Below are 25,835 nucleotides of genomic sequence, written 5' to 3'. Positions count from 1 at the left end.
CCAGGACTAGAACAGGGTTTAAAAGAGAACTAGATAAATTCATGGAGGTTAAGTCCATTAATGGCTATTAGCCAGGATGGGTAAGGACTGGTGTCCCTGGCCTCTGTCTGTCAGAGGGTGGAGATGGATGCAGGAGAGAGATCGCTTGATCATTCCCTGTTCGGTTCACTCCCTCTGGGGCCCCGGCATTGGCCGCTGTGGGCAGACAGGACCCTGGGACGGGCCTTTGGTCTGACCCCGTCTGGCCGCTCTGATGTTCTTATGTTTACCTGTCACCCCTGAAAAGCCGTGGAAGTCGGGAGAGATCCCAGAACCCTGGAAAAGGGCAGCTCTAGCGCCCGGCTATAAAAGTGAAATAGGAACAACCCAGCAAACTACAGACCAGTCGGCTTCTCGTCTGTGCCAGGGAAGATACTAGAGCGGGGTGTACCGGGTGGGCCCTGGGCCCTCTCCCCCACCCGCAGACAGATGTGCCTGTCGGGCGGCAGGTAGAAGAGAAGGCCTGTTGGGTCCCAGGGACATGGCACAGCCCAGACTTGTTAGCAGAGGGGCCAGGAGCCACCAGCACAGCCCAGCCTGGGGAAAGGGGCCCAGAGCCTGCCCGGCCCCCAAGCCAGCTGGACTCCCCCGCCCTGAGTCAGCCGAACACTAACTCCCACCCGCCACTGGTCCAGCCCCTGGCCAGCCCCGCCCCCGCCTTTGTGCTGCGTCCTGGGCCCCAGGTGTGTCAGTATCACTGGCTGCATTTCCCCTCCGGTCAGCCTGGAGTCCTCCCCCAGAGATCCCATCCCCCCCAGCACTGGGCAGTCGAATCATGTACAATGCAACAGAGCACCCGAGGGAGCCCCACGCAGGGGATCCAGCCCCACTGCCACACAGGCAATAAGGAAACCCCCTGCCAAGAGCGGGAAGAGACGCAGAAGCCAGGTAGCAGCCAGCGCGAGCTCCTGCGCCGGGCACAGGCCTGGTGGCTAGGGGCAAGCGGGGGGTTCCCAGACCTTAGAAGGGCCTGTGGTGCCGTCTCAGCTGGCCTGTGTCATTGCTAGTCTAGGGCAATAGAGCGGGGGGGGGGGCTACTGTGCGGTGGGACGGCATCCCCCAGGGCCCTGCCCGTCGGCATCCCGCAGAGCACAGACTTGTCTGCGCGGGAACCAGACTCAGCCAGGGCAGCCCAGTTTGGGGAGAGGGGCCCAGAGCCAGGGCCCTGTCCCCTCCCTGCACCCCAGGCCCATCCAGACTCCCCCATCCCAGGCTAAAGGGGTCATCTGGTCACACACTCCAGCTCAGTTACGGGCAGCCTGGGCCATCTGACCATGCTCGGCTGGGGCAGCCTCCCGCAGTGGGTCACACCTGCAATCCCCACCCCCGGTCGGCACCGCTGCAGGTTTCCATTAAAAGCATTTTCGGAAAAGCGCGTCTAGATTGGCAGGACACTTTTCCATAAAAGCACTTTTTGCAGAAAAGCGTCCGTGGCCAATCTAGACGCTTTTCCGCAAAAAAGCTCCAATCGCCATTTTCGTGATCGGGGCTTTTTGCGGAAAACAGTACTATGCTGTGTACACTGGCCCTCTTGCGCAGAAGTCTTTCGGAAAAAGACTTTTGCCCGAACGGGAGCAGCACAGTATTTCCAGAAAAGCACCGACAATCTGACATGAGATCCTCAGTGCTTTCCGGAAATTCAAGTGGCCGGTGTCGACAGCTGGCGAGTTTTTCCGCAAAAGCAGATGATTTTGCGGAAAAACTTGCCAGTCTAGACACAGCCATGGGGTTTCCACAGAACAGTAGAAATCTCATGCAACAGAACAAGTGCCCAGCGCGACTGCAGCCCCTGCTGCCTCCCAGGGCGCAGACCTGGCTAGATACCCCCCAGAGAGGAGCTCTCGTGGGAAGGGCACAAGTGGGCTCAGTCCCGGGGCTGGCTCTGGCTCCGTGCAGCGCGTTAGCGAGTGGCCAGCGCAGCCGATCACGTTTGCAGCTGGTCCCAAGCTGGCAGGAGCTGCGAGTGCTTCGCGGGACGGGGCAGAATTCCCAGCGCTCTGGGCGCACTGGAGAAGGGGCTGCGGTCAATAGGGAGAAGATCGACCGGGACAAATGCCAAGCGCCGCACGGGGGAAGGAACAATCCGCGGCACACGGACGGGAAGTCTCGGGGCGCCGGGTCAGTCTGTAACCTCACAAACAGGAGTGGCCCCGCGGCACCTGAGCCCTGGGCCACACGAGGCAGCTACTTCCCAACCATTGCCCAGCCTCCGGAAAGCAAGCGGAGTGTCTGCACGGCCCAGCCCAGCCTGCTGCATCGCTCCGGCTCGCCACGGGAACGCCGCGTGGTTGGGATCGGCGGGCGTGTGGACGTCTCACTGCCGCTGCCTCGAACTAACCGCTCCGGCTCGCCACGGGAACGCCGCGTGGGTGGGATCGGCGGGCGTGTGGACGTCCCACCGCCGCTGCCTTGAACTAACCACTCCGGCTCGCCACGGGAGCGCCGCGGGGTTGGGATCGGCGGGCATGTGGACGTCCCACCGCCGCTGCCTTGAACTAACCGCTCCGGCTCGCCACGGGAGCGCCGTGTGGCTGGGATCGGCGGGCGTGTGGACGTCTCACTGCCGCTGCCTCGAACTAACCACTCCGGCTCGCCACGGAAATGTTGTGTGGTTGGGATCGGCGGGCGTGTGGACGTCCCACCACCGCTGCCTTGAACTAACCGCTCCGGCTCGCCACAGGAACGCCGTGTGGTTGGGATCGGCGGGCGTGTGGACGTCCCACCGCCGCTGCCTCGAACTATCTGCTCCGGCTCGCCACGGGAATGCCGTGTGGTTGGGATCGGCGGGAGTGTGGACGTCCCACCGCAGCTGCCTTGAACTAACCGCTCCGGCTCGCCACGGGAACGCCGTGTGGTTGGGATCGGTGGGCGTGTGGACGTCCCACCGCCGCTGCCTTGAACTAACCGCTCCGGCTCGCCACGGGAACGTTATGTGGTTGGGATCGGCGGGCGTGTGAACGTCCCACCGCCGCTGCCTTGAACTAACCGCTCCGGCTCGCCACGGGAACGTTATGTGGTTGGGATCGGCGGGCGTGTGAACGTCCCACCGCCGCTGCCTTGAACTAACCATTCCGGCTCGCCACGGGAACGTTGTGTGGTTGGGATCGGTGGGCGTGTGGACGTCCCACCGCCGCTGCCTCGAACTAACCACTCCGGCTCGCCACGGGAACGCCGTGTGGTTGGGATAGGCGGGCATGTGGACGTCCCACCGCTGCTGCCTTGAACTAACCGCTCCGGCTCGCCACGGGAATGTTGTGTGGTTGGGATCGGCGGGCGTGTGGACGTCCCACCGCTGCTGCCTTGAACTAACCACTCCAGCTCGCCACGGGAACGCCGCGTGGTTGGGATCGGCGGGCATGTGGACGTCCCACCGCTGCTGCCTTGAACTAACCGCTCCGGCTCGCCACGGGAACGCCGCGTGGTTGGGATCGGTGGGCATGTGGACGTCCCTCTGCTGCTGCCTTGAACTAACCGCTCCGGCTTGCCACGGGAATGTTGTGTGGTTGGGATCGGCGGGCGTGTGGACGTCTCACTGCCGCTGCCTTGAACTAACCGCTCCGGCTCGCCACGGGAATGTTGTGTGGTTGGGATCGGCGGGCATGTGGACGTCCCACCGCTGCTGCCTTGAACTAACCACTCCGGCTCGCCACGGGAATGCCGTGGGGTTGGGATCGGCGGGCATGTGGACGTCCCACCGCTGCTGCCTTGAACTAACCACTCCGGCTCGCCACGGGAACGCCGCGTGGTTGGGATCGGTGGGCGTGTGGACGTCCCACCGCTGCTGCCTTGAACTAACCGCTCCAGCTCGCCACGGGAACGCCGTGTGGTTGGGATCGGCGGGCGTGTGGACGTCTCACTGCCGCTGCCTTGAACTAACCGCTCCGGCTCGCCACGGGAATGTTGTGTGGTTGGGATCGGCGGGCATGTGGACGTCCCACCGCTGCTGCCTTGAACTAACCGCTCCGGCTCGCCACAGGAACGCCGCGTGGTTGGGATCGGTGGGCATGTGGACGTCCCTCTGCTGCTGCCTTGAACTAACCGCTCCGGCTCGCCACGGGAATGTTGTGTGGTTGGGATCGGCGGGCATGTGGACGTCCCACCGCCGCTGCCTCGAACTAACCGCTCCGGCTCGCCACGGGAACGTTATGTGCTGACTGTCCCTGGAGCTGCCCCAGCACGGCAGGAGCCCAGGAGCCAGGCTGCGCTGCCCCGGGCAGGCCAGGCCGGTGTCTGACCGGCATCTTCACTGATCCACGGCGCGCTCCTGGACTGACTGCTCTGGGGCAGGGGCAGGGGCAGGGGCAGGGGCAGGGGCAGGGGCAGGGGCAGGGGCAGGGGCAGGGGCAGTGCCACTGAGTCCAGGGGGCAGGGACAAGAGAGGAGCCAGATGTCAGGGCCAGGGCTCCCCAACGCCGGGTGCCGGGGCTCCCCAACGCCGGGTGCCGGAGCTCCCAGTCGCAGTGCCCCTGGCCGATACAAAAAGCTCCCACTGAGTCTCTGCCGTGGCTGGTGTTTCCTGTGGCCGGGGACCCGGGGGTGTTAGGGCCCCGCTGAGTCTCTGCCGTGGCTGGTGTTTCCTGTGGCTGGGGACCCGGGGGTGTTAGGGCCCGGCCCATGGCGTGAGGGGCGAGCCAGGCCCTGGCTAACAGCGATGGGGGTGTTGCCCCAGAGGCAGAGGGGCCTCTCTCACTGATGGGGCCTGCCCAGGGCCGGAGCCACACCCCCACCCACCCGTGGGCAGCGTGGCGAGGGCAGGGCCTGAGCCAGCCGCCCGAGGCCTGTGCCAGGCTGGAGGGCACCGGGATCCTCGCCCCGCTGGGCTCGCAGGGGGACGGGCAGGGCCTCGCCGCAGGAGGCGCAGAAACACCTGGGGGAGGGGAAATGCACAGCCCAGCCGAACCAGCCCACGGGCCTCATGCGGGGAGGGGTTGTGGGGGGAGCAGCCCCCGGCCTAGTCTCGGGGGGGGTTCCCCCCCGCGGTGCTGACCACGCCCTCCCTTGCAGAGCCCCTGCGGGACGCTGGGCCGACACGCCGAGAGCAGCTACAGCAGCATCCTGCCCAACCACCGCCACCACTACGCCCACCAGGGCGTCTTCGAGGACTTCGCCTGCTAGGCCGGTCTGCACGGAGAGCGACGCCAGCGCCCGGCCCCCAGCTCCTCCCTCCCTCCCTCCCCGCCAGCGCTGCCCAGCGCCCGGGCCCCGATCCTGCCCGCTCCCCTCCCGTCCCCGCCCGGCGCCCGGTGCGGAGCAGCCCCCGCCCGGCGCGGCACCGGGTGCACCACAGCCCGGCCCCAGGATCGGACCCTGGCGCCGGGGGGCTGGGCAGGAGCCAAATGTGAAGGCTGCATTTAGGTGTGATGGGGACCCCCCCGCGCAGTGTGGGAACCGCCGCCCCGCCCCCGAGGGGGAGCCTGCAGCCTGGTCACGCCCACCCTGCGGGGAAGGGGCCTTGCCCAGATCCACAGACAGACGTCACACCAGAGCTTCGCCCAATGCTGCACAGCGCACCCTGCCACCTGCCCCCACCCACTGCCCGGCCTGCCCCCGCCCCCACCACCCTGCACCCCCAGCCCGCCCGCCTCCGGCCCCGGCACTGCTCCCCACCAGGCTTCCTCCACTGCTGCTCCCCACAGGCCACGGCTCCCCACAGCCTCCCCCATGGGCTGGTGCTCCACACATGGCCCCTTCCCACGTGACACTGCATGGCCCCGCCCACGTCACACCAACCGCATGATCCCTGCCCACGTCACACCGACCACACGGCCCCCCGCCCGCGTCACACCAACCACACGGCCCCCCGCCCGCGTCACACCGACCACACGGCCCCCCGCCCGCGTCACACCGACCACACGGCCCCCCGCCCGCGTCACACCGACCACACGGCCCCCCGCCCGCGTCACACCGACCACACGGCCCCCCGCCCGCGTCACACCGACCACACGGCCCCCCGCCCGCGTCACACCGACCACACGGCCCCCCGCCCGCGTCACACCGACCACACGGCCCCCTGCCCGCGTCACACCGACCACACGGCCCCCCGCCCGCGTCACACCGACCACACGGCCCCCCGCCCGCGTCACACCGACCACACGGCCCCCCGCCCGCGTCACACCGACCACACGGCCCCCCGCCCGCGTCACACCGACCACACGGCCCCCCGCCCGCGTCACACCGACCACACGGCCCCCCGCCCGCGTCACACCGACCACACGGCCCCCCCGCCCGCGTCACACCGACCACACGGCCCCCCGCCCGCGTCACACCGACCACACGGCCCCCCGCCCGCGTCACACCGACCACACGGCCCCCCGCCCGCGTCACACCGACCACACGGCCCCCCGCCCGCGTCACACCGACCACACGGCCCCCCGCCCGCGTCACACCGACCACACGGCCCCCCGCCCGCGTCACACCGACCACACGGCCCCCCCGCCCGCGTCACACCGACCACACGGCCCCCCGCCCGCGTCACACCGACCACACGGCCCCCCCGCCCGCGTCACACCGACCACACGGCCCCCCGCCCGCGTCACACCGACCACACGGCCCCCCGCCCGCGTCACACCGACCACACGGCCCCCCGCCCGCGTCACACCGACCACACGGCCCCCCGCCCGCGTCACACCGACCACCCGGTCCCCCGCCCATGTCACACCGACCACACGGCCCCCCGCCTGCGTCACACCGACCACACGGCCCCCCGCCCGCGTCACACCGACCACACGGCCCCCCGCCCACGTCACATCGTCCACACGGCCCCCCGCCCACGTCACACTGACAACACGGTCCCCCGCCCACGTCACACCACCCACACAATCCCCGCCCACGTCACACCACCCACACAATCCCCGCCCACGTCACACTGACAACACGGTCCCCCGCCCACGTCACACCACCCACACAATCCCCGCCCACGTCACACTGACCACACGGCCCCCCGCCCACGTCACACCACCCACACAATCCCCGCCCACGTCACACTGACCACATGGCCCCCCGCCCACGTCACACCACCCACACAATCCCCGCCCACGTCACACTGACCACATGGCCCCCACCCACGTCACACCACAGCTCCCAGTTCTGCTGCCACTCATCTCCAGCAGGGCCCAGGACCTGTCCCCATCTGGGGCTGTGACACTGAGTGGGAACGGCTGGGGGGACAAGCTGGCCTCTAGCCCTGCTCCAGTGCCCACGTGAGGGTGTCAGGGCTTAGCCTGACCAACTGCCCCCTTGCACTTTGCTGGCCACCGACATGGCCCCCTGCCAGAGCTCCCTGAGCCCCACCCCGACCCCACCCCCGGGTGCTGCGCACCTGGGCTCCCTCCCTCTCTCCCTCGGGTTTGAGTGGAACCTGCCTGTAAACCCTGGGCTCTGCCCCAACCATGGGCCCAGCCCCCTGCCCTGGGCACTGCCCCATTCCCAGATGCACACGGCCATGCGGGCCCTGGGGGATGGACAGACAGACGCACACGGCCACGCTAACCCCAGGGGAATGGACAGACAGACGCACATGGCCATGTGGACCCCGGGGACGGACAGACAATGTGGGCCTCAGGGGGATGGACAGACAAACGCACATGGCCATTCGGGCCCTGGGAATGGTCAGAAAGATGCACATGGCCATGCAGGCCCCGGGGGATGGACAGACAGATGCACACGGCGAAGCTGGCCCCGGGGATGGACAGACAGATGCACACGGCCATGCAGGCCCCGGGGATGGACAGACAGACGCACACGGCGAAGCTGGCCCCGGGGGATGGACAGACAGACGCACACGGCGAAGCTGGCCCCGGGGATGGACAGACAGATGCACACGGCCAAGCTGGTCCCAGGGATGGACAGACAGACGCACACGGTGAAGCTGGCCCCGGGGATGGACAGACAGACGCACACGGCCAAGCTGGCCCCGGGGATGGACAGACAGACGCACACGGCGAAGCTGGCCCCGGGGATGGACAGACAGATGCACACGGTGAAGCTGGTCCCGGGGATGGACAGACAGACGCACATGGCGAAGCTGGCCCCGGGGATGGACAGACAGACGCACACGGCGACGCTGGCCCCGGGGATGGACAGACAGACGCACACGGCGACGCTGGCCCCGGGGATGGACAGACAGACGCACACGGTGAAGCTGGCCCCGGGGATGGACAGACAGACGCACACGGCCAAGCTGGCCCCGGGGATGGACAGACAGACGCACACGGCGAAGCTGGCCCCGGGGATGGACAGACAGACGCACACGGCCACATGGGAGGGGCGAGTGACCCCTTTGTTCTGCTGAATGTATGAGACACGCGTCCCCGGTTTGTAAATGTGCACACTGCTCCCCAATAAAAAGGCACAAGGAGACCCCGAGCCCGGCGTGCTGTGTGGTGTCCCCTTGCGGTGCTGGACTGGCCACGAAGGCAGAGCCCGGATGGCGGGGGTGGGGGTGGGGGTGGGGAGTCCAGGCTTGTCAGTTTGTCAGTGTGTCTGTCTGTCCATTGGCTGCAGAACGGTGAGAGCCGGGACCAGCACATTTGGGATGCAGCCGCCTCTCCACTGAAAGCGAGGCCAGGGCGTGGCTGTGCTGGGAGATGGGGCGTGGCTGTGCCGGGCGATGGGGCGTGCCTGCAGGCCAGGGCGTGGCTGTGCCGGGCGATGGGGCGTGCCTGCAGGCCAGGGCGTGGCTGTGCCGGGCGATGGGGCGTGCCTGCAGGCCAGGGCATGGCTGTGCCGGGCGATGGGGCGTGCCTGCAGACCAGGGCGTGGCTGTGCCGGGTGATGGGGCGTGCCTGCAGGCCAGGACGTGGCTGTGCCAAGCGATGGGGCGTGCCTGCAGGCCAGGGCGTGGCTGTGCCGGGCGATGGGGCGTGCCTGCAGGCCAGGGCGTGGCTGTGCCGGGTGATGGGGCGTGCCTGCAGGCCAGGGCGTGGCTGTGCCGGGCGATGGGGTGTGCCTGCAGGCCAGGGCGTGGCTGTGCCGGGCGATGAGGTGTGGCTGTGCCAGGAGATGGGGTGTGCCTGCAGGCCAGGGCGTGGCTGTGGGCGTGCCTGCAGGCCAGGACGTGGCTGTGCCGGGCGATGAGGTGTGGCTGTGCCAGGAGATGGGGCGTGCCTGCAGACCAGGGCGTGGCTGTGCTGGGCGATGGGGTGTGGCTGTGCCGGGCGTTGGGCGTGCCTGCAGGCTAGGGCGTGGCTGTGCCGGGCGATGGGGTGTGGCTGTGCCGGGCGATGGGGCATGCCTGCAGGCCAGGACGTGGCTGTGCCGGGCGATGGGGCGTGCCTGCAGGCCAGGACGTGGCTGTGCCAGGCGATGGGGCGTGCCTGCAGGCCAGGACGTGCCTGTGCCGGGTGATGGGGCGTGCCTGCAGGCCAGGGCGTGGCTGTGCCGGGCGATGAGGTGTGGCTGTGCCGGGCGATGGGGCGTGCCTGCAGGCCAGGGCGTGGCTGTGCCAGGCGATGGGGCGTGCCTGCAGGCCAGGGCGTGGCTGTGCCAGGCGATGAGGTGTGGCTGTGCCAGGAGATGGGGTGTGCCTGCAGGCCAGGACGTGGCTGTGCCGGGCGATGGGGTGTGGCTGTGCCGGGCGATGGGGCGTGCCTGCAGGCCAGGGCGTGGCTGTGCCGGGCGATGAGGTGTGGCTGTGCCGGGCGATGGGGCGTGCCTGCAGGCCAGGGCGTGGCTGTGCCGGGCGATGAGGTGTGGCTGTGCCGGGCGATGGGGCGTGCCTGCAGGCCAGGGCGTGGCTGTGCCGGGCGATGAGGTGTGGCTGTGCCGGGCGATGGGGCGTGCCTGCAGGCCAGGGCGTGGCTGTGCCGGGCGATGGGGCGTGCCTGCATGCCAGGGCGTGGCTGCGCCGGGCGATGAGGTGTGGCTGTGCCAGGAGATGGGGCGTGCCTGCAGGCCAGGGCGTGGCTGTGCCGGGCGATGAGGTGTGGCTGTGCTAGGAGATGGGGCGTGCCTGCAGGCCAGGGCGTGGCTGTGCCAGGCGATGAAGTGTGGCTGTGCCAGGAGATGGGGTGTGCCTGCAGGCCAGGGTGTGGCTGTGCCGGGCGATGGGGCGTGCCTGCAGGCCAGGACGTGGCTGTGCCGGGCGATGGGGTGTGGCTGTGCCGGGCGATGGGGCGTGCCTGCAGGCCAGGGCGTGGCTGTGCCGGGCGATGAGGTGTGGCTGTGCCGGGCGATGGGGCGTGCCTGCAGGCCAGGGCGTGGCTGTGCCGGGCGATGAGGTGTGGCTGTGCCGGGCGATGGGGTGTGGCTGTGCCGGGCGATGGGGCGTGGCTGTGCCGGGCGATGGGGCGTGCCTGCAGGCCAGGGCGTGGCTGTGCCGGGCGATGGGGCGTGGCTGTGCCGGGCGATGGGGTGTGGCTGTGCCGGGCGATGGGCGTGCCTGCAGGCCAGGGCGTGGCTGTGCCAGGCGATGGGGCGTGGCTGTGCCGGGCGATGGGGTGTGGCTGTGCCGGGCGATGGGCGTGCCTGCAGGCCAGGGCGTGGCTGTGCCGGGCGATGGGGCGTGGCTGTGCCGGGCGTTGGGCGTGCCTGCAGGCCAGGGCGTGGCTGTGCCGGGCGATGGGGCGTGGCTGTGCCGGGCGATGGGGCGTGGCTGTGCCGGGCGATGGGGCGTGGCTGCAGGCCAGGGCGTGGCTGTGCCGGGCGATGGGGCGTGGCTGTGCCGGGCGATGGGGCGTGCCTGCAGGCCAGGGCGTGGCTGTGCCGGGCGATGGGGCGTGGCTGTGCCGGGCGTTGGGCGTGCCTGCAGGCCAGGGTGTGGCTGTGCCGGGCGATGGGGCGTGCCTGCAGGCCAGGGTGTGGCTGTGCCGGGCGATGAGGTGTGGCTGTGCCGGGCGATGGGGCGTGGCTGTGCCGGGCGATGGGGCGTGGCTGTGCCGGGCGATGGGGCGTGGCTGTGCCGGGCGATGGGGCGTGGCTGCAGGCCAGGGCGTGGCTGTGCCGGGCGTTGGGCGTGGCTGTGCCGGGCGTTGGGGCGTGGCTGCAGGCCAGGGCGTGGCTGTGCCGGGCGTTGGGCGTGGCTGTGCCGGGCGATGGGGCGTGGCTGTGCCGGGCGATGGGCGTGCCTGCAATCCAGCTGTGTTCCACGACATGCAAAGGGAGGGGCCGCTAGCAGGGACGGTTACACCAGGTAATGACCACAGGGGGCTGCAAGAAGCCAGAGAGGGGCCAGGACAGCGCTAACCCCACTGGGGCAGTGGGGGCAGGGGTGGAGGTACGGTTCCTGCTCTCGTGCTGGGCAGGGTTGGCCCACCCCTCCCATTCTGGGTCCCATCCCCCACAGCTGGAGCCCAAACTATTCCCCCTTCGTCCCCAGCAGCAGACAGCTGCCGGTGGGGGGGTGGGGAGCCCCCAGCCCTGGTGATCCACTGCACGCCCAGGTTCCTCTGCCTCCCGTTGTCGCCATTGCATGGCCACCTTTCTCTCTCTGTGGACAGGGCGCTAGCAAAGCATTGTGGGTGAGCGTCCCCCAGCACAGCGCGGTGGAAAGGCAGAGCTGATCCCTCCGCATCTTAGGATTCCCTTGTAGCTCGGGGAGCTCTCCGTGCTGAGGAACGTCCAGGCAGCACGGCCGTCTCTCCAGCCCCCCCCTGCAGCAGCAGCCTGCCTGCCACTGTGTCCCTAGCAGGGCAGACCAGGAGCACTCCAATGCCTTGGCCTTTGTTTGTTTCCCAAATGGAGCTGCTCACTCAGCTGTCAGATACTTCCTGCAGGGGGAGGGGCGGGGCGCAGGCTTGCAGGGTATCAGCGATCACAAAACACTGAGCAGAGCCATCAGGGCAGGCATTGTGGGATACTAGCGGAAGCCAGTTCTCGCGACAAAACAAACAGCAGAGTCCACACTGGCTCTTGGTCGACAATAAAGGGAGGAGAAAAGACAAACGTCCCTGGCGGGGGGGGATGTTTTTTCTTGCCAAAACGGGGAGTTTTTCCCAACCAAAGTCGCGTTGCAGTGTAAACGCTCGCACTGGATTGTCACCAGCAGGCAGGTTGGGCAACAAAACAGACAAGGCGCAAGGTTCACGTCTGTATTGGGAGCGTCTCCACTCGGGGGCTGAGAGTCACATGGACGGTACTGCCTGGGCTCCAGAAATATTCAGGGCGGAGGCTCAGATCCACCAGTGTCTGGAGCCGGGGTTACTGCAGGACAGTAACAATCACATGCCCCAGGCCCAGGCAACGCTGTGAACACGACCCCCCCGCCTCACACGGGGCTGTTTTATTGCCCCCCCCACAGGGCCGCAGGTCAGCCCAAGAGCAGAGTTAATCCCTGGTCCAGGCGTAGACACGGCAGCTCGTCTCTCTTATATAACCTGCCTTCCTGAGCCTGCGCCCCTCCTGCTCCGCAGCCCCCGCCTCTGCCCCACTGTAGTGGTCTACCCAGACCACCACAGCACCACCTGCCGGCGGTTCGGGGAATTACACCTACCGGCAGGTGGCGGGACCCGTTCAGGACACTGCCCTCCGGCAATGCCCACAATAGCCTGAGTTCCTCCCCCTTCCGGGGGTCTGTGATAGGCCGGTGAGCCCTCAGGAGGCGGCTCCTCCGCCTCCAGTCCAGTGGGGATTTGCCTGCGTCACTGCGCTGCCGTGCCCGAAAATAGTCCAGGCGGGCGAGTCTCTTCCCGGCCTTGCTCCAGGTCCGGGCCGCAGAGGAATAAGTTCACCACCTGCAAGTCTATTATCCCACAGCTCTGGGCAGGGCACCCAGTCTAGTCCTGTCCCTTTCAAAGTTCCCGCCCGACGCACGACCGGTCCCAGCCGCACCGTAGGTGAGCCCGAGCCCTGGAGCCGGGCGGGCAACAAATACAGTCTATAAGGCCCGAGCCCTGGAGCCGGGCGGGCCACAAATACAGTCTATAAGGCCCGAGCCCTCGAGCCGGGCGGGCAACAAATACAGTCTATAAGGCCCGAGCCCTGGAGCCGGGAGGGCAACAAATACAGTCTATAAGGCCCGAGCCCTCGAGCCGGGCAGACAACAAATACAGTCTATAAGGCCCGAGCCCTGGAGCCGGGCGGGCCACAAATACAGTCTATAAGGCCCGAGCCCTGGAGCCGGGCGGGCAACAAATACAGTCTATAAGGCCCGAGCCCTGGAGCCGGGCGGGCCACAAATACAGTCTATAAGGCCCGAGCCCTCGAGCCGGGCGGGCAACAAATACAGTCTATAAGGCCCGAGCCCTGGAGCCGGGCGGGCAACAAATACAGTCTATAAGGCCCGAGCCCTGGAGCCGGGAGGGCAACAAATACAGTCTATAAGGCCCGAGCCCTCGAGCCGGGCAGACAACAAATACAGTCTATAAGGCCCGAGCCCTGGAGCCGGGCGGGCCACAAATACAGTCTATAAGGCCCGAGCCCTGGAGCCGGGCGGGCAACAAATACAGTCTATAAGGCCCGAGCCCTCGAGCAGGGCGGGCAACAAATACAGTCTATAAGGCCCGAGCCCTGGAGCCGGGCAGACAACAAATACAGTCTATAAGGCCCGAGCCCTGGAGCCGGGCGGGCAACAAATACAGTCTATAAGGCCCGAGCCCTCAAGCCGGGCGGGCCACAAATACAGTCTATAAGGCCCGAGCCCTGGAGCCGGGCGGGCAACAAATACAGTCTATAAGGCCCGAGCCCTCGAGCAGGGCGGGCAACAAATACAGTCTATAAGGCCCGAGCCCTCGAGCAGGGCGGGCAACAAATACAGTCTATAAGGCCCGAGCCCTCAAGCCGGGCGGGCCACAAATACAGTCTATAAGGCCCGAGCCCTGGAGCCGGGCGGGCAACAAATACAGTCTATAAGGCCCGAGCCCTCGAGCAGGGCGGGCAACAAATACAGTCTATAAGGCCCGAGCCCTCAAGCCGGGCGGGCCACAAATACAGTCTATAAGGCCCGAGCCCTGGAGCCGGGCGGGCAACAAATACAGTCTATAAGGCCCGAGCCCTGGAGCCGGGCGGGCAACAAATACAGTCTATAAGGCCCGAGCCCTGGAGCCGGGCGGGCAACAAATACAGTCTATAAGGCCCGAGCCCTGGAGCCGGGCGGGCCACAAATACAGTCTATAAGGCCCGAGCCCTGGAGCCGGGCGGGCCACAAATACAGTCTATAAGGCCCGAGCCCTCAAGCCGGGCGGGCCACAAATACAGTCTATAAGTCCCGAGCCGGGCGGGCAACAAATACAGTCTATAAGGCCCGAGCCCTGGAGCCGGGCGGGCAACAAATACAGTCTATAAGGCCCGGCCCTCGAGCCGGGCGGGCAACAAATACAGTCTATAAGGCCCGAGCCCTGGAGCTGGGCAGACAACAAATACAGTCTATAAGGCCCGAGCCCTGGAGCCGGGCGGGCCACAAATACAGTCTATAAGGCCCGAGCCCTGGAGCCGGGCAGACAACAAATACAGTCTATAAGGCCCGAGCCCTGGAGCCGGGCAGGCAACAAATACAGTCTATAAGGCCCGAGACCTGGAGCCGGGCGGGCCACAAATACAGTCTATAAGGCCCGAGCCCTCGAGCCGGGCGGGCAACAAATACAGTCTATAAGGCCCGAGCCCTCGAGCCGGGCAGACAACAAATACAGTCTATAAGGCCCGAGCCCTCGAGCCGGGAGGGCAACAAATACAGTCTATAAGGCCCGAGCCCTCGAGCCGGGAGGGCAACAAATACAGTCTATAAGGCCCGAGCCCTCGAGCCGGGCTGGGAACAAATACAGTCTATAAGGCCCGAGCCCTCGAGCCGGGCTGGCAACAAATACAGTCTATAAGGCCCGAGTCCTGGAGCCGGGCAGGAAACAAATACAGACTATAAGGCCCGAGCCCTCGAGCCGGGCGGGCAACAAATACAGTCTATAAGGCCCGGCCCTCGAGCCGGGCAGACAACAAATACAGTCTATAAGGCCCGAGCCCTCGAGCCGGGCGGGCAACAAATACAGTCTATAAGGCCCGAGCCCTCGAGCCGGGCAGACAACAAATACAGTCTATGAGGCCCGAGCCCCGGAGCCGGGCAGACAACAAATACAGTCTATAAGGCCCGAGCCCCGGAGCCGGGCGGGCCACAAATACAGTCTATAAGGCCCGGCCCTGAAGCCGGGCGGGCCACAAATACAGTCTATAAGGCCCGGACCTCGAGCCGGGCAGACAACAAATACAGTCTATAAGGCCCGAGCCCTGGAGCCGGGCGGGCAACAAATACAGTCTATAAGGCCCGAGCCCTCGAGCCGGGCGGGCAACAAATAGAGTCTATAAGGCCCGAGCCCTCGAGCCGGGCGGGCCACAAATACAGTCTATAAGGCCCGAGCCCTCGAGCCGGGCGGGCCACAAATACAGTCTATAAGGCCCGAGCCCTCGAGCCGGACGGGCCACAAATACAGTCTATAAGGCCCGAGCCCTCGAGCCGGGAGGGCCGACAAATACAGTCTATAAGGCCCGAGCCCTCGAGCCGGGCAGACAACAAATACAGTCTATAAGGCCCGAGCCCTGGAGCCGGGCGGGCCACAAATACAGTCTATAAGGCCCGAGCCCCGGAGCCGGGCAGACAACAAATATAGTCTATAAGGCCCGAGCCCTGGAGCCGGGCAGACAACAAATACAGTCTATAAGGCCCGAGCCCTCGAGCCGGGCGGGCCACAAATACAGTCTGTAAGGCCCGAGCCCTCGAGCCGGGAGGGCCGACAAATACAGTCTATAAGGCCCGGCCCTCGAGCCGGGCAGACAACAAATACAGTCTATAAGGCCCGAACCCTGGAGCCGGGCAGACAACAAATACAGCCTATAAGGCCCGAGCCCTCGAGCCGGGCGGGCCACAAATACAGTCTATAAGGCCCGAGCCCTCGAGCCGGGCGGGCCACAAATACAGTCTATAAGGCCCGAGCCCTCGAGCCGGGAGGGCCGACAAATACAGTCTATAAGGCCCGAGCCCTCAAGCTGGGAGGGCCGACAAATACAGTCTATAAGGCCCGAGCCCTCGAGCAGGGCGGGCAACAAATGCAGTCTATAAGGCCCGAGCCCTCGAGCCGGGCGGGCCACAAATACAGTCTATAAGGCCCGAGCCCTGGAGCCGGGCGGGCAACAAATACAGTCTATAAGGCCCGAGCCCTGGAGCCGGGCGGGCAACAAATACAGTCTATAAGGCCCGAGCCCTGGAGCCGGGCGGGCCACAAATACAGTCTATAAGGCCCGAGCCCTCAAGCCGGGCGGGCCACAAATACAGTCTATAAGTCCCGAGCCGGGCGGGCAACAAATACAGTCTATAAGGCCCGAGCCCTAGAGCCGGGCGGGCAACAAATACAGTCTATAAGGCCCGGCCCTCGAGCCGGGCGGGCAACAAATACAGTCTATAAGGCCCGGCCCTCGAGCCGGGCGGGCAACAAATACAGTCTATAAGGCCCGAGCCCTGGAGCCGGGCGGGCCACAAATACAGTCTATAAGGCCCGGCCCTCGAGCCGGGCGGGCAACAAATACAGTCTATAAGGCCCGAGCCCTGGAGCCGGGCGGGCAACAAATACAGTCTATAAGGCCCGAGCCCTGGAGCCGGGCGGGCAACAAATACAGTCTATAAGGCCCGAGCCCTGGAGCCGGGCGGGCAACAAATACAGTCTATAAGGCCCGAGCCCTCGAGCCGGGCAGACAACAAATACAGTCTATAAGGCCCGAGCCCTCGAGCCGGGAGGGCAACAAATACAGTCTATAAGGCCCGAGCCCTCGAGCCGGGCTGGGAACAAATACAGTCTATAAGGCCCGAGCCCTCGAGCCGGGCTGGCAACAAATACAGTCTATAAGGCCCGAGTCCTGGAGCCGGGCAGGAAACAAATACAGACTATTTGGCCCGAGCCCTCGAGCCGGGCGGGCAACAAATACAGTCTATAAGGCCCGGCCCTCGAGCCGGGCAGACAACAAATACAGTCTATAAGGCCCGAGCCCTCGAGCCGGGTAGGCAACAAATACAGTCTATAAGGCCCGAGCCCTCGAGCCGGGCAGACAACAAATACAGTCTATAAGGCCCGAGCCCCGGAGCCGGGCAGACAACAAATACAGTCTATAAGGCCCGAGCCCCGGAGCCGGGCGGGCCACAAATACAGTCTATAAGGCCCGGCCCTGGAGCCAGGCGGGCCACAAATACAGTCTATAAGGCCCGGCCCTCGAGCCGGGCAGACAACAAATACAGTCTATAAGGCCCGAGCCCTGGAGCCGGGCGGGCAACAAATACAGTCTATAAGGCCCGAGCCCTCGAGCCGGGCGGGCAACAAATAGAGTCTATAAGGCCCGAGCCCTCGAGCCGGGCGGGCCACAAATACAGTCTATAAGGCCCGAGCCCTCGAGCCGGGCGGGCCACAAATACAGTCTATAAGGCCCGAGCCCTCGAGCCGGACGGGCCACAAATACAGTCTATAAGGCCCGAGCCCTCGAGCCGGGAGGGCCGACAAATACAGTCTATAAGGCCCGAGCCCTCGAGCCGGGCAGACAACAAATACAGTCTATAAGGCCCGAGCCCTGGAGCCGGGCGGGCCACAAATACAGTCTATAAGGCCCGAGCCCCGGAGCCGGGCAGACAACAAATATAGTCTATAAGGCCCGAGCCCTGGAGCCGGGCAGACAACAAATACAGTCTATAAGGCCCGAGCCCTCGAGCCGGGCGGGCCACAAATACAGTCTATAAGGCCCGAGCCCTCGAGCCGGGAGGGCCGACAAATACAGTCTATAAGGCCCGGCCCTCGAGCCGGGCAGACAACAAATACAGTCTATAAGGCCCGAGCCCTCGAGCCGGGCGGGCCACAAATACAGTCTATAAGGCCCGAGCCCTCGAGCCGGGAGGGCCGACAAATACAGTCTATAAGGCCCGAGCCCTCGAGCTGGGAGGGCCGACAAATACAGTCTATAAGGCCCGAGCCCTCGAGCAGGGCGGGCAACAAATGCAGTCTATAAGGCCCGAGCCCTCGAGCCGGGCGGGCCGACAAATACAGTCTATAAGGCCCGAGCCCTCGAGCCGGGAGGGCCACAAATACAGTCTATAAGGCCCGAGCCCTCGAGCTGGGAGGGCCGACAAATACAGTCTATAAGGCCCAAGCCCTCGAGCAGGGCGGGCAACAAATGCAGTCTATAAGGCCCGAGCCCTCGAGCCGGGCGGGCCACAAATACAGTCTATAAGGCCCGAGCCCTCGAGCAGGGCGGGCAACAAATGCAGTCTATAAGGCCCGAGCCCTCGAGCCGGGCGGGCCACAAATACAGTCTATAAGGCCCGAGCCCTGGAGCCGGGCAGACAACAAATACAGTCTATAAGGCCCGAGCCCTGGAGCCGGGCAGGCAACAAATACAGTCTATAAGGCCCGAGACCTGGAGCCGGGCAGGCCACAAATACAGTCTATAAGGCCCGAGCCCTCGAGCTGGGCGGGCAACAAATACAGTCTATAAGGCCCGAGCCCTCGAGCCGGGCAGACAACAAATACAGTCTATAAGGCCCGAGCCCTCGAGCCGGGAGGGCAACAAATACAGTCTATAAGGCCCGAGCCCTCGAGCCGGGAGGGCAACAAATACAGTCTATAAGGCCCGAGCCCTCGAGCCGGGCTGGGAACAAATACAGTCTATAAGGCCCGAGCCCTCGAGCCGGGCTGGCAACAAATACAGTCTATAAGGCCCGAGCCCTGGAGCCGGGCGGGCCACAAATACAGTCTATAAGGCCCGAGCCCTGGAGCCGGGCAGACAACAAATACAGTCTATAAGGCCCGAGCCCTCGAGCCGGGCGGGCCACAAATACAGTCTATAAGGCCCGAGCCCTCGAGCCGGGAGGGCCGACAAATACAGTCTATAAGGCCCGGCCCTCGAGCCGGGCAGGAAACAAATACAGACTATTTGGCCCGAGCCCTCGAGCCGGGCGGGCAACAAATACAGTCTATAAGGCCCGGCCCTCGAGCCGGGCAGACAACAAATACAGTCTATAAGGCCCGAGCCCTCGAGCCGGGTAGGCAACAAATACAGTCTATAAGGCCCGAGCCCTCGAGCCGGGCAGACAACAAATACAGTCTATAAGGCCCGAGCCCCGGAGCCGGGCAGACAACAAATACAGTCTATAAGGCCCGAGCCCCGGAGCCGGGCGGGCCACAAATACAGTCTATAAGGCCCGGCCCTGGAGCCGGGCGGGCCACAAATACAGTCTATAAGGCCCGGCCCTCGAGCCGGGCAGACAACAAATACAGTCTATAAGGCCCGAGCCCTGGAGCCGGGCGGGCAACAAATACAGTCTATAAGGCCCGAGCCCTCGAGCCGGGCGGGCAACAAATAGAGTCTATAAGGCCCGAGCCCTCGAGCCGGGCGGGCCACAAATACAGTCTATAAGGCCCGAGCCCTCGAGCCGGGCGGGCCACAAATACAGTCTATAAGGCCCGAGCCCTCGAGCCGGACGGGCCACAAATACAGTCTATAAGGCCCGAGCCCTCGAGCCGGGAGGGCCGACAAATACAGTCTATAAGGCCCGAGCCCTCGAGCCGGGCAGACAACAAATACAGTCTATAAGGCCCGAGCCCTGGAGCCGGGCGGGCCACAAATACAGTCTATAAGGCCCGAGCCCCGGAGCCGGGCAGACAACAAATATAGTCTATAAGGCCCGAGCCCTGGAGCCGGGCAGACAACAAATACAGTCTATAAGGCCCGAGCCCTCGAGCCGGGCGGGCCACAAATACAGTCTATAAGGCCCGAGCCCTCGAGCCGGGAGGGCCGACAAATACAGTCTATAAGGCCCGGCCCTCGAGCCGGGCAGACAACAAATACAGTCTATAAGGCCCGAGCCCTGGAGCCGGGCAGACAACAAATACAGTCTATAAGGCCCGAGCCCTCGAGCCGGGCGGGCCACAAATACAGTCTATAAGGCCCGAGCCCTCGAGCCGGGCGGGCCGACAAATACAGTCTATAAGGCCCGAGCCCTCGAGCTGGGAGGGCCGACAAATACAGTCTATAAGGCCCGAGCCCTCGAGCAGGGCGGGCAACAAATGCAGTCTATAAGGCCCGAGCCCTCGAGCCGGGCGGGCCACAAATACAGTCTATAAGGCCCGAGCCCTCGAGCCGGGAGGGCCGACAAATACAGTCTATAAGGCCCGAGCCCTCGAGCAGGGCGGGCAACAAATGGAGTCTATAAGGCCCGAGCCCTCGAGCCGGGAGGGCCACAAATACAGTCTATAAGGCCCGAGCCGTCGAGCTGGGAGGGCCGACAAATACAGTCTATAAGGCCCGAGCCCTCGAGCAGGCGGGCAACAAATGCAGTCTATAAGGCCCGAGCCCTCGAGCCGGGCGGGCCACAAATACAGTCTATAAGGCCCGAGCCCTCGAGCCGGGCGGGCAACAAATGCAGTCTATAAGGCCCGAGCCCTCGAGCCGGGCGGGCCGACAAATACAGTCTATGAGGCCCGGCCCTTGAGCCGGGCAGACCGACAAATACAGTCTATAAGGCCCGAGCCCTCGAGCCGGGCGGGCACAAATACAGTCTATAAGGCCCGAGCCCTCGAGCAGGGTGGGCAACAAATACAGTCTATAAGGCCCGAGCCCTCGAGCCGGGCGGGCAACAAATACAGTCTATAAGGCCCGAGCCCTCGAGCCGGGAGGGCAACAAATACAGTCTATAAGGCCCGAGCCCTCGAGCCGGGCAGACAACAAATACAGTCTATAAGGCCCGAGCCCTGGAGCCGGGCGGGCCACAAATACAGTCTATAAGGCCCGAGCCCTCGAGCCGGGCGGGCAACAAATACAGTCTATAAGGCCCGGCCCTCGAGCCGGGCGGGCACAAATACAGTCTATAAGGCCCGGCCCTCGAGCCGGGCGGGCACAAATACAGTCTATAAGGCCCGGCCCTCGAGCAGGGCGGGCAACAAACACACCAAGCCAAGCCCAGGCCCCAGCTCCGGGCGGGCAGCCAATGGCGGCCAGACCCTGGTGCAGGGCGTGGCCGCAAACAAACAGCGGTTTGCAGACGCTCCTAGCTTAGGAGCTGGGCGGCAGCGCCCCTGCAGCGGTGGCGAGGGGGAGACTGCCACCCGGTTAGGGGGTAGCAAGGGGGGCGCAGGCCCACCCACTCCACTGCGCCCCGGCCCAGGGGCTCTGGATGCAGCCGTGCAGCTGTGGCTGGCTCAGCAGGGCTCCGGCCCGTAACTTGCTGGCCGCGGGCGGCTCCCCGCCTGGCTACCCCCGGGCCAGTCCTCATCTCCCCCTTCCCGGTACCTGTAGCTCCAGCCGGTCCGTCGGGGAGTCGAGGTCGGTGTCATCCTAGCAGGGTCCGGCCGGTCCGGTCCAGGGGCCAGGGGTTGGAGCTCGGCAGCGTCCCGCGGGCTCGTCCGGCCCCGGGGTTCCGGTACCCATCGGGAGTCCGGCCGGTCCGGTCCAGGGGTCGGAGCTCGGCAGCGTCCCGCGGGCTCGTCCGGCCCCGGGGTTCCGGTACCCATCGGGAGTCCGGCCGGTCCGGTCCAGGGGTCGGAGCTCGGCAGCGTCCCGCGGGCTCGTCCGGCCCCGGGGTTCTGGTACCCATCGGGGGTCCGGCCGGTCCGGTCCAGGGGTTGGAGCTCTGCAGCGTCCCGCGGGCTCGTCCGGCCCCGGGGTTCCGGTACCCATCGGGAGTCCGGCCGGTCCGGTCCAGGGGTCGGAGCTCGGCAGCGTCCCGCGGGCTCGTCCGGCCCCGGGGTTCCGGTACCCATCGGGAGTCCGGCCGGTCCGGTCCAGGGGTCGGAGCTCGGCAGCGTCCCGCGGGCTCGTCCGGCCCCGGGGTTCCAGTACCCATCGGGGGTCCGGCCGGTCCGGTCCAGGGGTCGGAGCTCGGCAGCGTCCCGCGGGCTCGTCCGGCCCCGGGGTTCCAGTACCCATCGGGGGTCCGGCCGGTCCGGTCCAGGGGTCGGAGCTCTGCAGCGTCCCGCGGGCTCGTCCGGCCCCGGGGTTCCGGTACCCATCGGGGGTCCGGCCGGTCCGGTCCAGGGGTCGGAGCTCTGCAGCGTCCCGCGGGCTTCTCTGGCCCCGGGGTTCCGGTACCCATCGGGGGTCCGGCCGGTCCGGTCCAGGGATCGGAGCTCGGCAGCGTCCCGCGGGCTCGTCCGGCCCCGGGGTTCCGGTACCCATCGGGGGTCCGGCCGGTCCGGTCCAGGGGTCGGAGCTCTGCAGCGTCCCGCGGGCTTGTCTGGCCCCGGCGTTCCAGTACCCATCGGGGGTCCGGCCGGTCCGGTCCAGGGGTCGGAGCTCTGCAGCGTCCCGCGGGCTCGTCCGGCCCCGGGGTTCCGGTACCCATCGGGGGTCCGGCCGGTCCGGTCCAGGGGTCGGAGCTCTGCAGCGTCCCGCGGGCTCGTCCGGCCCCGGGGTTCCGGTACCCATCGGGGGTCCGGCCAGTCCGGTCCAGGGATCGGAGCTCGGCAGCGTCCCGCGGGCGTGTCCGGCCCCGGGGTTCCGGTACCCATCGGGGGTCCGGCCGGTCCGGTCCAGGGGTCGGAGCTCTGCAGTGTCCCGCGGGCTCGTCCGGCCCCGGGGTTCCGGTACCCATCGGGGGTCCGGCCAGTCCGGTCCAGGGATCGGAGCTCGGCAGCGTCCCGCGGGCGTGTCCGGCCCCGGGGTTCCGGTACCCATCGGGGGTCCAGCCAGTTCCCCGGCTCGGGCCAGTCCTCTGGGTCCCTGGGAGGTTCTGCTGGCCGGCTTGGCCCGGCCTCCATAGCCCTGGCAGGGATGCCTTGGCTGGCCTCCGGGGAGGTGGCTGAGGGAGGCCTAGGCCCGGTCTCAGCCTCCCCAGGCAGGAGCTCGGGACAGGCCTCCGTCTCCTTCAGAGGCTGGGCCCCGACTGAGCTCCCTGGCGGCCTTCTTATAGTCCTAGCCCTGCCCTTTGGCTTCCGGTCAGGTGAGGGGGCGGGGCTAGGCTGGGCCCAAAAGGGCTCCCAGAGGGGTTCCTCCACCCCCGGCTCAGTGGGTGGACACTCTGCCCCACTACACCCACCCAGCAGGCAGGTGTGGGGTGTGATGGACCGGGCCGTGTCTGGGCACAGCTGACGGCGTCCGCTCAGGGCGAATTGCTCAAACTCGGGGCTCTCTCTAGCCCCCAGACTGGAGACCTTCCCAAACAGGCCACACACCAGTCCCACAGAGCGCTTCAGCTGCCTGCCTGAAGCCTCACGAGCAAAACTCCTCCGACACCCCAGCAATATCTGTGCCCCAGAGGGCCCTGGGCCTCATACACAGGTGGGGGGTCCTAGCACCCAATCCCACCTGCCCCCAACAAGTTCTGTCCGGTTCCAAGAAACCAGCCACAGATCCCTGGTCAATTTACCCTCTGGACCTTACCCACAAATCACGCTGGGCCAATCCTTTAGAATCTATATCTAAAGGTTTATTACGACCGAAAGAAAAGCCTGAGAGTGAGGTTGTTAAGGTATCATACGTTACCTGCATCGAATCTCCCAGTCCTCGATGCAGGCTCTAGCAGAGATGTTACAGCTGCTGGCTTAAAAGTCCTTGGTGCACATCCTATGCCAGGATGGGTCCACGGTTCTTCCTGGCTCGTGATTCCCTGCGAGGCCGCATCTGGGGTCAGGAGCAGATCTGGAGACCACATGGAGTCGGCCACGTGGCCTATTTATCCCTCCTTCCTGGCTTCTTCCAAGCTAGCTAGTCACACGGCCAGTGGCCAGGTGTGTGTTTGGCCTCCAGAGATCCATCGTTCCCTGGAGACTTGCTCATTAGCATGTCCATGGCCCAACATTCCTGGCCCATTACTCAACCACATACAGAGAAACTCCCAGTCTCCACACCCAGACATTACACAGATCTATGAAGAGCAGATACCGAACCAGTAGGAGATGAGCTTTTGTTTGACCTCTCACATGGCCCTCTTTGTACCGACTTCTGGGGCAAACACCCCCCATGGGTGCAGCAGTGACTTGGCTGCTCCTCTCATAGTCCAATAACGTGACATGGGGGCAGGAGCAGGACAGGGACCCTCGCTGGGCACCACCAAAAATGATACCAACTTCATGCCCGTCTCCACTGGTGCAGCAGCAACCGTCTGACGTCCGTGTTTGTGTCGGGACGGCTCTGCCCCTGTGGCAGGAGCTGCCTGGTGTCTGTGTTTGCATCGGGGGGTGTTTTTCAGAATAACTGGCCAGCTGTCTACACTGGCCGCTTGCTTTTCCGGAAAAGCACTGACGATTTACTGTAAAATTGTCAGTGTTTTTCTGGAAATACTATGCTGCTCCCGTTCGGGCAAAAGCCCTTTTTCTGGAAAAACTGTTCTGGAAAAGGGCCAGTGTAGACAGCACAGTAGTCTTTTCCGCAAAAAAGCCCCGATCGTGAAAATGACAATTGGGGCTTTTTCCCGGAAAAGCGCGTCTACATTGGCCACGGACGGTTTTCCAGAAAAAGTGCTTTTCCAGAAAAGCAGCCTGCCAATGTAGACGCGCTTTTTCCAGAAATACTTATAACAGAAAACTGTTCCGTTTTAAGCATTTCCGGAAAAGGGTGCCAGTGTAGATGTAGCCTAGATGCTCAAGGACGGGCCCAGCGCGCTCTTGTGGGGAAGATCCAGGGTGTGAACTGACCGGGGATCTGGGGCTGGTTCTTTGGGACCGGGAGGACCCGTTCGGGGGAGGTGCGATCGGGTTCTATAACCCCACCTGTGTTAGGCCCGGGGCTGGTTGTTTGGGACCAGGAGGACCCGTTCGGGGGAGATGAGATCGGGTTCTATAACCCCACCTGTGTTAGGCCCGGGGCTGGTTGTTTGGGACCAGGAGGACCCGTTCGGGGGAGATGAGATCGGGTTCTATAACCCCACCTGTGCAGGCCCGGGGCTGGTTGTGGCACGGGCAGAGCTGGGGCGTCTGGGGGGTTCTGCTCGTGAGGTTCCTGCCGGCCGGACTGGCAGCTGGAGCGCTCGGTGTGGAAGTGCTAACTCACTTCCAGCTTGTGCAAGTGCAGTTTCACAAGCATCACCAGCCCACAACCCACCCCCTCCAGAACGTACCTTGTTCCTCAATTAGAAACTCACCCTGGCCATCCCCTGCATCCTGCTCCAGAGAAGCACTGTCCCGACCCCGAGGGTCCCCGGCCCTGCTTCTGATTCCAGCCTCACCCCGAGCCCTCAGAACCCGCGCTCCCAGACACACTGCTCCCCCGCACAGACTCACAACCATCTTCCTGAGCAGACTTCTAGAGACACTCTCCCCGGGTTACAGTCGGACTGACTAGCCCCAGACAACCGCCCAGTCACAGCCCCCGTCACACACCCCATCCCTGCGTTGGGCTGTGTTAGACACCACACCACGTACCCCGCGGTTACACACCGAACTCCCGGGAGACGTCTCTTCAGTTCTTCCGTTTCGTGAGTTGAAGCTCAGGTCTGGCAGATCTCTCCTTGGTTTATGTGATCCTTCCGTCCGACTCCGCCGTCCTCTTTGCACGTTCTCCTTCTGGCTTCTGCCTTCTCTGAGGGTCTGTCTACACTACCCTCCTAGTTCGAACTAGCGGGGTAATGTAGGCATACCGCACTTGCAAATGAAGCCCGGGATTTGAATTTCCCGGGCTTCATTTGCATAAGCGGGGAGCCGCCATTTTTAAATCCCCGCTGGTTCGAACCCCGTGCAGCGCGGCTACACGGGGCACAAACTAGGTAGTTCGGACTAGGGTCCTATTCCGAACTACCGGTACACCTCGTCCGAACAAACCTTGGCCGCCGAGGAAGAGCCGGGCTGTGCGCTGCCTGATGTGCTGAGCTGCTCTTGGCTCGGGTCCCTCGGAGGCGTTTGCCTTGCTGCTGAGCACGGGCAAAGCCCCGTCCCGGCCGGGCATTTGCTACCGTTGCCTGGCCCTTTGTTCCT

At 65.2% G+C, this 25,835-nt stretch overlaps 1 protein-coding gene across 2 annotated transcripts in view; it reads left to right on the top strand.

Annotated features, from left to right (window-relative positions):
* Positions 1 to 5,925, top strand: part of ASIC4 (acid sensing ion channel subunit family member 4) — a 93,990-nt gene extending 88,065 nt beyond the window's left edge. The window contains exon 10 of one of the 2 annotated variants that reach the window (XM_075914480.2): positions 5,044 to 5,925. In XM_075914480.2, the coding sequence (XP_075770595.1) occupies positions 5,044 to 5,154 (111 nt within the window). In that variant the 3' untranslated portion in view covers positions 5,155 to 5,925. The remainder of the gene's footprint in view (positions 1 to 5,043) is intronic. The other variant, XM_089779586.1, reaches the window with a different exon arrangement.
* Positions 5,926 to 25,835: the final 19,910 nt, after the last annotated feature.

This window comes from Pelodiscus sinensis, chromosome 7, assembly GCF_052426305.1.
Source record: "Pelodiscus sinensis isolate ZL-2025 chromosome 7, ASM5242630v1, whole genome shotgun sequence".
In the NCBI taxonomy this organism is placed as follows: domain Eukaryota; kingdom Metazoa; phylum Chordata; order Testudines; family Trionychidae; genus Pelodiscus; species Pelodiscus sinensis.
The sequence above is the reverse complement of the archived record's forward strand: the minus strand, read 5'-3'. Positions and strand labels throughout refer to the sequence as shown.